General features: G+C 51.0%; 3 protein-coding genes across 3 annotated transcripts; 1 reads left to right on the forward strand and 2 right to left on the reverse strand.

Moving 5' to 3' along the window:
* Nucleotides 1-1587: 1587 nt before the first annotated feature.
* Nucleotides 1588-2728, forward strand: KD926_006337 (chitin synthase export chaperone; the record flags this gene model as incomplete). Its single annotated transcript, XM_053099321.1, has 3 exons — nucleotides 1588-1825; nucleotides 1915-2486; nucleotides 2543-2728. 3 exons carry the CDS (start codon nucleotides 1588-1590, stop codon nucleotides 2726-2728), a joined length of 996 nt encoding a protein of 331 aa, XP_052956981.1.
* Nucleotides 2729-4622: 1894 nt separating this feature from the next.
* Nucleotides 4623-6160, reverse strand: KD926_006338 (uncharacterized protein; the record flags this gene model as incomplete). The annotated part of the gene is made up of 2 exons (XM_053099322.1): nucleotides 4623-5760; nucleotides 5856-6160. 2 exons carry the CDS (start codon nucleotides 6158-6160, stop codon nucleotides 4623-4625), a joined length of 1443 nt encoding a protein of 480 aa, XP_052956982.1.
* Nucleotides 6161-6950: 790 nt separating this feature from the next.
* Nucleotides 6951-9566, reverse strand: KD926_006339 (arrestin family protein; the record flags this gene model as incomplete). The annotated part of the gene is made up of 3 exons (XM_053099323.1): nucleotides 6951-7619; nucleotides 7691-8754; nucleotides 8840-9566. The coding sequence occupies 3 exons, from the start codon at nucleotides 9564-9566 to the stop codon at nucleotides 6951-6953; spliced, it is 2460 nt and encodes an 819-aa protein (XP_052956983.1).
* Nucleotides 9567-10695: the final 1129 nt, after the last annotated feature.

The following is a 10695-nucleotide window of genomic DNA, read 5'->3' on the forward strand; positions in this document are numbered from 1 at the left end:
CCCGTCTGTTGGCTATGCTAGGGCGCACAATAACTTTAGGTGTCTTCAAGAGCACTGACTGCAAAGTACGTACTCCGTACACAGAGGAAAAGGCCTCTTGGAAAGTAGGATAACCCGAAAAAAAAGATGGTTAGCAAAAGTGCCCTACAACTATGGTGCAGTATTATCAGACAACCTCGGATGTATGGATTACCCAACAACGTGAATAAATTTCCTTCTCTTTTCCTAACTCTCCGTTTTATCATGAAAGGCGCCCATCTTCAGGAGACGGGCGATCCCCTCTCCAAACCCCTTCAACCCTGGTCAATAATGAACACCCAAAAGCCATAACACCAAAATGACCGGGTTGGCCTGCTAGCTCGATCCTGGCGAGCCAGCGTTGTCAGGCTCGGTTTTGCCCGAGTTGGTCGGAGCCCGGGATTTTTGACTTTTAGGCCTGCCGTCAATCATGTGGGCGCCGGACTCAATCGGAAGAGGTGGGCCCTGGAGACAAGTATTCGTACGGCATCCAGACTAGTGCAGCGTTCCTCACTAGTAGGAACAATACCGCCTTGCGATGACAGTCCGGAATGCGGACCGCGGGATAAGGCACGAGGAACGGAGTATGCACGCGCTACGGATGACCACTAACTACAGTGTACGGAGTACTCCGTAGATATTCTATCTAAGCCGAAGAGGGGTGTTTTCGGACTTTTAGCTGGCGTGTGTGACAACCTCAGATATAAAGAATGATTCTTATTGCAGGTTATTTACGAGACACTAGGTTGAAGGAAGGAAGAAGAAGAAGGAAAGAACAGCAATTTACTGCATGAGGCAGTAAACAAACCCACTATTTGTGGGACAAACAGATTAAACGGTGCAAATGTTGCAAACACCCTGGCGCAGGGCAACGCTCCGCGCTCAGGTCGTCACAGCGTGCTGCCATACTTGCATGACAATGCTTGTCTGTACGAAGCCTTCTTCACCTCCTGGGCCTAGGGACCTTGAGGAAAGCGTATATCCATGAAAGCATGCATGGATATTGCGAGACCACTATTAAATCATAATAGTTACTGATATATTATTATTAAAGCGAATCCCGTCCTGCTGATCTCACAGGCACAACGTCACCCGCCTAACCCGGCCCGGTCTAGTGTCCGGCATATAAACATCCTTCCCAACTGGGTTTAGCCGCACACCGTTTCTGGGGAGATGCGCTAGTCCCAGAATAGCATCAGGAATAGGCCTGGCCCGATACGGACCTAGCGTTCCCCGTGATCTCGAGTCTAGAAGCCTCAGGCTCAGGGAACGTGCGAAAACCCCTCGTCCGACGTTTGTCGCCACGCGCTGTCAGTCGTCCACTCGCTGTCGCAACCTACTACGCTCGCTTTTGCCTTTCGACATTCTTTCAACTGCATCGATCAGACTCGAGTCGCTCGTTGTATTCTGGGAGCAACTGAGCAGCACGGGGCTCTACCTGACTCGACCGACCCAATCTCCATCCGTCGTTGTGGAGACGGTGCTGGGTCCGCTTTCTCTCCGATATAACCTGCAACGACCCAAACAGTCATCAAGACTCCGACTTGTCGTCCGCAATAAATCGACAGGATGGGCTTCGGTGATTTTGACACGATTTGCGCCAAAGCGGCACTCCCGCTGTGCTCTTTAGTGGGCCCGGCGTCCTCCATATCTGGCGACACCGGCATCATCCCCAACTGTTATGCGCGCAATATCGAACTGGCCAACACGATTATCTTCGAGGGCGCAGCTTCCTTCCTTCATATCATCGCGCTCGGCATGACGGTGATTATGATCCTACATATTCGGTCTAAATTCACTGCTGTTGGTACGTGCCTTCGCGAGACAATGAAACTGACCCTTGCTCGGATAGTAAAAAGAGAGAAACGATACTGACCAATCAAATCTTTTACGTAGGCCGCAAGGAAATCATCACGTTTTTTTACATCTACATGCTGCTGACTGTGTGTTCTCTGGTGATCGACGCTGGTGTTGTGCCGCCGAGAAGCGGTCCTTTCCCATATTTCGTCGCCGTTCAGAACGGGTTGTCCTCGGCCCTATGCACGTCTTTACTCGTCAACGGCTTTGTGGGGTTCCAGCTATACGAAGATGGAACCACATTGTCCGTGTGGCTGATTCGATTGACATCCACGATCATGTTCGCAGTCTCGTTCCTGGTGTCCCTCTTGACTTTCAAGTCCTGGGGAGGCCTTAGTCCCACCAACACCGTCGGTATGTTTGTGGTTCTGTACATCTTGAACGCAATCTGCATTGCCGTGTACCTCGTGATGCAACTCCTGCTGGTGGTGAACACCCTTGAAGACCGCTGGCCGCTGGGTCATATTTGTTTCGGTCTGCTTGTCTTCATCTGCGGCCAGGTGATTCTCTACGCATTCGGCGACACCATTTGCGACAACGTCCAGCATTACTTGGATGGTCTGTTCTTTGCCACCTTCTGTAATCTTCTCGCTGTCATGATGGTCTACAAGGTATGCTCTCATCTACATTTCCCTCTTCAGATTGCCAGACTAACGCGCTCTTCTAGTTCTGGGATTACATTACAAAAGAGGACCTTGAATTCTCCGTCGGCATCAAGCCCAATACCTGGGAAGTCAAAGAGCTCCTTCCCGAAGAGGACCGTCGCGCAGCAGGCTACCAAGACACCAACTCGGAGTACGCCGGCAGCATGTACCACCACCGTGCATCGACCTATAATGCACACAACTACTAATGCGGGTATCTTCCCGTCCTTCTGATATTACGTTTTCACGAGTATTTCTTACGTTTCCCATGCGCTTTATCTTTCTATGCACGTTCCCACGTTCCCGGGTTTCTCATCCATTGCAGGGGTCTACAATATTCTCTGCCCGATCTTCTCACCGTATCTTGTTCCTGAATTTTCTCATTTGCAAGGAGCACTACCCTAGTCTATCTAGCACATATCCTTGGTATTCATTACAGAAAGGGATTATCTACCATCGTCTAGGCTACCTCTTTCCAGACATATCTGTCCTTCCCCTCCATCTATCCCCTCTTATTGGTGCCTTTGAAATATTCACTTGCATGGACCTGTACGACATTATTTCTCTTGGCACCTTTAGGCACGATTCATTGACACATGCGATCCCTGTTTTTTATCTTTTTTTTTTTTCTCTTGTTTATCTCAACGTTACATTGTATGTTATATTGGCAGTGCGCAAGTCAGCAGTGAGATTCCTGTCCCGCTCGCTTATCGAATAGTTTGGTTTATGTGGTTTATGTATTTAGATAGGTAATATTATATTATATTAAATAGGGCTTACTCCTACTTGAACAGGACACATGCCTATCTAGTATTCAGATATAACCGTGTCCTGTCCTTCCGCTTTGAGTTAGGATGGAATGGAACAGAAATAAATGCAAGGGGCGGAAACAAAAATTAAATTAAATAAAGTAACGGATAGGCTGTGAAATGAATTATGTCAATTGGAATCCAATCTGCAGATCTACCAATTAGAGCGCTCACGGAAAACATTCTCTTTGAAATCAAAAGAGATAATGAGAAATAAAAGACATGGCGGTTAATATGGAATAACCCCTGTTTCCCCCCAAGAAAAACCCGGCCCCAAAGAAGAGACATATCTGGCAATCTGCAGTAATTCTCGGATGAAAACGAGAAGCCGAAGCCAGACCAGACAACTAAAGGCTAAACCTACCCGAGGATGTAGCTAGTCCGTAGTCTAGGTACTAGTAGGCAGGTAGTCCAGTAGTCCTGCATGAAGGAATCAAAGCATCGTGGCTCGGATATCGATTCTAAGTTGGTTGGGTCGTGCAGAAAAATATTTCCGGGGGAATGGATTCGTCGTGGATTATATTTCCCCCCTTCCCCCCACGCTCCAAGGTAGGTAGGTTTGTGATTGAATCCCGTCGAGGATGTCGTTACATGGGAGAAAGGGGCCCCGGTCTAGTTATGACTCTATGTATTGTACACGGTATGCATGAGAGTTCCTAGCGTTGTGTTTTTAAATTTTTGTTGGTTTTTCCTGTTTTATTTTATTTTTCTCCCTGTCTTTCTTGTCCGTCCCCCCCCCTACTGGAGACGAAGCAGGATGCGTTATGGGAATCGGAATCAGGCCGTCAAAGTTCAAGCTAGACGGAGGAATCTCGGACTCCACATCATTTATGATTATGGTGATGGTGTCAAGTTGCTCCAGTTGCTCAAGTCAAAGGGGGCCAAGCACACAGGCGATCGGACCCTTCTTGACATGAATCGGCATAGAGTCACTGAAACCGCGAAGGATGGGTGTGCTACCGCTCAACGATGATTTGACTGATGTAACCTCGGAACGCGAGGAACGATCGACAGGCGTTCTGGCAGTCCCAGTGCATCGATCGTGCACCAACGGCCACTTGTTAGTCTGAGTCTAAAAGCGCGGCCGAAAGGTCATAAAAATATTTTTCGATGTTGTTTTACCCCGATCCTTTTTGCTCCCTGACTCCTTTTGGACGACCCCCCCCCACTCCGTGCACGCACTTGCGTCGTCATGGAAGTCAGTAACGACCCAATGAATTTGGGGGAACACAAATTAGCTTTGTATGGTTGAGACATGTCATTCATACCCGATCGTGGATATTGACTATTTGTTTCAATCCACGACCACAACGTCTTCTCCGTCCATGAACCCACTGTCGGGGTTCGTCCCAGACCTTCCGCTCTCGGTCCGCGACATTTCCTCAACTGGGGTTGTTGTGGCGCCGGCGTACCAACCCTTGTCGACTGATTTAGTCAACACATTGCATGCATCCCTGACAAGGTCGTAGAAAGCCGGGTTGTCTTTCGGTAGAAACATCGTGACGTGCGCCTTAACTTCATCTCCGGCTTTATCATTCGTGGCCCGGGCCCATCCCAGTCCTGGGGCCGGGAGGAACGGCAAGTCCTGGCCTTCAAGCTCGGCCGGAAGGGTGCAGAAGGTGCGGTGTTTGGATCGAATAATCTTCTGACTAAAAGATGTCTTGGCCTGGTCGCGGTTCTCGACCAGCGAGCCTGCGCCTTGACCCAAGCATGTAAAGAAATTCGTGCACCCAATCCCGCGCTCCTCGTGCACCTTGGACAGGAGGACCAGGCGCTGGCGCAACTCGGACGGTCGTGCCAGACACCCAACAAACGAAAGATGGGAGGACACCCAATCGAATCCGTCGGTCAGACGGTCACGCTGGGAATACATTGCAGCCGCCCCGCCCGCGGCCACGGCACCTGCTGCCCCTGCAAACATCGCATATCGACCCCATCGCTGCCACGACGGCGTCGCTGCAGCATCGGCAGAAGGGGAGGAACTGCCGGCATCTTTCCCTCGTTTTTGCTGGTCCGCACCAGCTCCCCTCGCCGCAGTACTGGCGCCTCCCAGCCCAAATATGCCTGCCACCTCTGAGATTGTATTATACGCCGACGCTGCGTTTCGGTAGTGTCCTTCAGCGCCGTACGACACCACCCCAGGGGCAATCCCTAAAAACGGGGTATCGAAAGCAAGCACTCCCTGAATATGGGGAAACATAAACGAGCCCGGCTCTATCGCATGTGAATTATCCGCGGTGCCCGAATCTACCAGAACTTCTGGATTCGTGGGCTTGTGAGGGATTGGCTGTTCCGAGGCAACCAGAAGAAGTGTTTCGGCAGCGACAATGCCACCCATCGAGTGACCAACTAGGAAGACATGAACGGAAGGATCGACGGTGGGAGAGGCAGTTTCGTTCGCGACTTCCAGATCGATGACCTGGTTTTGGAGCCTACATGAGACCGAGTTAACTTTAGTGTTGACGATCCGAAAGACAAGAGGGGGGAAAGGAGGTTGCCACTGCTATAAGATTCCAAAACAACATACCATTCGCGAAAGTTGCTCACACATTCTTTTAGATCCCCTCGAGTCTCGTATTTGGGGTATACGGCCGTGGCGACCTTCACGGAAGGAAGCGACCGACCGACCACCGCACGGAAGTGCTCCGGGAAATCTCCGAACGTATCGTCATCTCCCTTTAGACGATTGGGTTGTGTTAGCCCGGCCGGTTTCAATGATGACGCCCATCGCATAGCTCCCATAGATTTGGCGGTACCATCAGCAGATGTAGGGTAGGGGGCGGATGCTAGGGACTTGAGACCAGCTTGGAGACAAATCGACAGCGTGAGCATACCTTGAAGCCGTGAATGTAAACAATAAGAAGCGTTTTCCTCATTTTCAGCCACCAACTGGATATCGTTGCCCCATATCGCGATGGACGTCCGGGCAGTCTTGGGTCTTACGGGAGACGCCAGAGCGAGACGGAGCCCGCTGTGCTTCCGGTCCGATTCGGGAAACCATTACGTCATCTACACGTGACATCTCTCGGCATGTGATTGCAGCCTCAAAAATGAGGAACGAAGAACGAGAACGGCTTCATCCTCAGGTGGCGGCGAAAGATAGAATCGTATATAGAATATCCTAATCTTAGAGGCACAATAGCAGTGTTTATATAAAGACACCAGTATAGGCAAGATTAACATATCATATAAGACAATCTATCAACATTGTATCCAGAACACATAATAGATATGAACAAACCATATGTATATGTATAAAGATATGTATGTGTATAGATGGGGGAAAGAAATATAACATGATCGTTCGTGATAAACAATGCCATCCGATATAGCGCCTGGTAGGAAAAATAACAAATCTTCAATCCCTTTTCGCGCCCTTCTCCCATGATAAAGAACCGAAAGGTGTAAAATAGACAAGAACATATTCGATGTCCCCTGGGACCTCCTGCAAATCTAACATACAACGCTATCGTAAGAAATCCATCCAAATGTACCGAGTGTATCCCCGAGTTTATATTCAACTCCCAAAGCCACCGTCTTTTGAAAAACAAACAGACCCAAAGTAACAGATAGCGTCATTAATCGTAAATCTTTTAGTCGACTATTAAACCAACAGAGTGGACTAGGTGGCTGACTGGTCTAGACGAACCCATTCTCGGGGGACGTCCATGCTGCGATTTATACGCCCGCCGGGAGTCAGAGGCACATCGACCCGCCCGCGACCTCGTTCGTCGTCCGCAGAGTCTTCGTATGTAGACAGCCGCGAGAAGTAATCCTCGAGGATCGTCTCCCGATCGTTGTCACCGACAATAGTGGTGTACTCCGGAGGCGGTGTCACCAGCGGGGGCGGAGGTGGTAGATCTTCGAAGGCGGGAGGCGCGAAGGAGGGAGCCCGCAGAAGATGCATGGGCCGCGGTGCTGGCTCGGGTTCAGGCCTCCGCTCATCTGATTCATGGGCAAGATGCGCCTGGGGAGGTCGGGCCAAACCACCCGAGCCGCTGGTGAAACTTCGAGAGACAGCCCGTCCGGTTGGCGGCTCCTCTGGATCCTCCGACGGGCGCGCAAGGCTACTAGAGCTTTGGCGGGACACGACGGGCGCACCGGGACACCCGCATTCGTATTCCTGCGCTTGGGGCACCGGATCGGAGTTGGGCGAAGTGTACGCCGGCAGGTAGATGTTGGCCTGGGTAGCCTTGCAGGAGAGGAGGTGGAAAGGAGAGTCGATGGAAATTTCGAAGTGTCGACGCTTGTTAGGGTCTCTTTCGTCCGGCTTAGAGAGACGCAACACAATCTAGACAGAAGCAAGGTTAGTGAATTGCAGGCGTCACAATACTAGGGAGTGTTGAATGAGGATCATCATACCTTGATCCAGTGGTTAATCTGAATATTTTCATAGGTGGTGTCGAAATGCAGCCGCTGGGACTCCTCCCGGTTCCTCATCTCATGGCAACTAGGGAGTTGGACATTGAACTCCATCTCGGTCGGTCCAACGCCGGCATCAGTCGAAAGGTCTCCCAGAAGGTTGGTCCGATTTCGATCCACGACTTCCTCCCCTCTGGCGGCAGCCGCACGATGGTCGTAGGCAATGCCACCGCCCGAGGTGACTCGCATCGAACTGCCGGGGTACGTGCTGGAGCTGACGGAGTCCGCTCGCTTTTCAAACAGAAGCACCTTCTTGGCCGGTGCGAACCGGTGCACAGATTTGTCTGCAGTCCAGTGCTGGGTATTCTCGGTCACGTAGACCTTGATCCGATGGCATTCCACCTTGGCTAGGGGAGTCAGTTTGAACGCGATGGGAACCTGGCTGCCCAAAGGAAAAGATTTTCCCGAGATCACAATATCGTAGTGCAGTTGGTCTTCCCAATTGCGGGAGATGGCGATCGGTTCGACCTGCTCCAGCGAGCCTTCCGCCGGGGTGCGAATCACGGGCACCTCCAAATTACCCAGCAGGTTAGGACGGAATGCACCCGCGCGCTCGACGATAGCCTCGAGGTCATACCGAACAAACCCTAGATCCGTTTTGATCGTCTCCGGGAGAGATCCATCAATTGGGAACTCGAAGCTGTATAGGTAATCCCCTACAGGGAACATACGATAATTGCGTTGCGGAGCGGGCGGAACGATTGGGGCATCGCTTTTGCCGAAACTGCGGGACTGGTTGGATTGAAGCGAGAGTCGTTTGAGCTCTCGGCTTGTGGCCTGACCGGTCTGCAGCGAGACCGACGATCCGCTCTTGGAAAAGATTTCGCGAGTGACCGCGGTCGGAACATCTTTGCCAGAAACGGAGGTAATCGGTTTCGCATGTTGGTAGAAGTGAGCACCGTAATCATTCTGCATCAAGGCGGTGTCGCCATGGTTGAAGTACATGACACCGTGAGTGACCAGGTCCTTCTTGTCATGGAAGTGGATTTTTCGGGGTGGAATTCCTAGACAGGACGGCGAATTAGTATGAGCAACCAACCAAATGACATCGAGATAGAGATTGGTTTCGTCCAGAAATATAAAACGTACCGTCGGGCCAGTCGGTCTGCGCCTGACCACGGAAGCAGATCGAGATCTTCTTGATCTTTACGCTTTTGGTGATCTTGAGATGCAATTGCCCGCGCAGGATGGCGGATTTTTTGGTGCTGGGGTCATTCTGATCGTAACCTTGAAGAAACAGAACGGGTTCTGTGAGAGCAATTCCCACCGAGATGCCGCTGCCGGACGCCACGATCTTCTCGTTGTTCAGCGTGGGGAAGGGCACGGTGGGATCGGACGACGGCGCCGTGGTATGAGTGGAAGCCGAAGAGGAATGGGAGATAGAAGCGGTCGGCGACGAGCCGGCGCGCAGTCTCCCCGTGCCTAAATTCGGAGCGGCGAGCATTTGTGCATCTCCAGGCGAGAGCACAATCTCGGAGACAGGACGTGGGCGGCGAGTTCGTTGCATGGGGCGGACAGGTGGCGAAGAAGACGGAGAAGATGAGTGCGCCCCCAAGCGGAGCAGGCGCTTTGCGTTCTCCCGTGGTCCCGCCAGCTTTCTAAATACTGAACCCCGCCAATGATTACCCTGCTTAGAAAATTGTTCCGCTTCGATCTCGGCGCCAATGTTAGCCCCAACGGAACGACGGTCAGATCGCGAAGAACTGGACGAGCTGGCAAATAAAGATAGAGGCGCGCAAGGTAGCTGGGCAGGACTCGTCGTCACGGATCTCGACAGGTCCTGCGGCAAGGGAGAAGAAATGTGAGCGGTGGTCATCGTGCGCAACGCCAAACTCGAAGCATAATTTTACAGCAGGGAGAGGGAGAAAGGGAGAACAAGATGCAGTCCAACCGATGGCCTTTTGTATGCGAGGGAGAAAATAGAAATTGACAGAGCTAAAACAAAAGAGGATCGGGAAAGAAGGAAAAAAGAAAAAGAGAAGAAAAAGCTTAAAAAAATAAACCAAAAAAAAAAAAAAAAAAAATACAAGGAAGAAAAAGAAGGCAAGAGGGTAAAAACAGAAGGCTCCGGGTGGGGGGAGAAGGAAAGAAGTGAAACGGAGATCTGAAACCAAGAGGCCGGTTGCCCGGAGAGGGAGACTGCAAGAGGGAAGAGGATAGGAAAGGAAGAGAAGGGAAGAGAGGAGAGGAAAGAGGAAAGAGAGAGGGAAAAGAAGGTGAACAAGCAAAGCAACGCATGGAAAATCCCAGAGAGCAAGTGACTTACCCCGTACTTGGCGGCTTGAAATGCAAGCTACTTGGGATATAGTATGTGATAATTGATTACGACGATGCGGCCGGGATTTTTTTGCTTTTTTGTTGTTGCTTTCTGTCTTTGCCGTGTTGGGTAGATGATCGGCGGACCCAACGCAAGGAGGAGCTCAGACCGGCGTGGCGGATGAGAATTGCAGACCGAGTGCACAAGCAGCAGAGACAGAGCGAGGGTGTGTGAGAGAAAGACGAAGCGACAAGAGAGCGGGAAGGGAGAGGCGAGAGAAGGTCAGAATGAATGGTGGAGATACAAATGGCAAGCAAACAGGGAATGGCCAGAAGGGCCCATGGGATTGCGGGGAGGCAAAGGGTAGGATTATTCAGTGGTCACCCAGAATCAGAATGTCTTAAAAGGATGCCACCGGGTACTAGAGTGAGGCGGTGCGTTAGGTTTCTTGGGCGCAAACGAGAGGGAGAGGAAGAGAGAGAGAGAAAGAGAGAGAAGGAGAGAAAAAGAAAAGGAAAAAAGGGAAAGGACACGAGAAGTAATTGAAGAATACCGAACGAGTAGGAGAAAGCAAGACGATGATGACGCAGAGGTTCATTCCATCCCGGCGATCCGTGGACTCGCAGTTTGGGAGTGAGGAATATTCATATTAATTTTTCCATTATTATTCTATTATTACTAGCTGGCA

Source organism: Aspergillus affinis (genome assembly GCF_023601865.1).
Source record: "Aspergillus affinis strain CMG 70 chromosome Unknown NODE_32_length_299506_cov_85_929706, whole genome shotgun sequence".
NCBI lineage: Eukaryota > Fungi > Ascomycota > Eurotiomycetes > Eurotiales > Aspergillaceae > Aspergillus > Aspergillus affinis.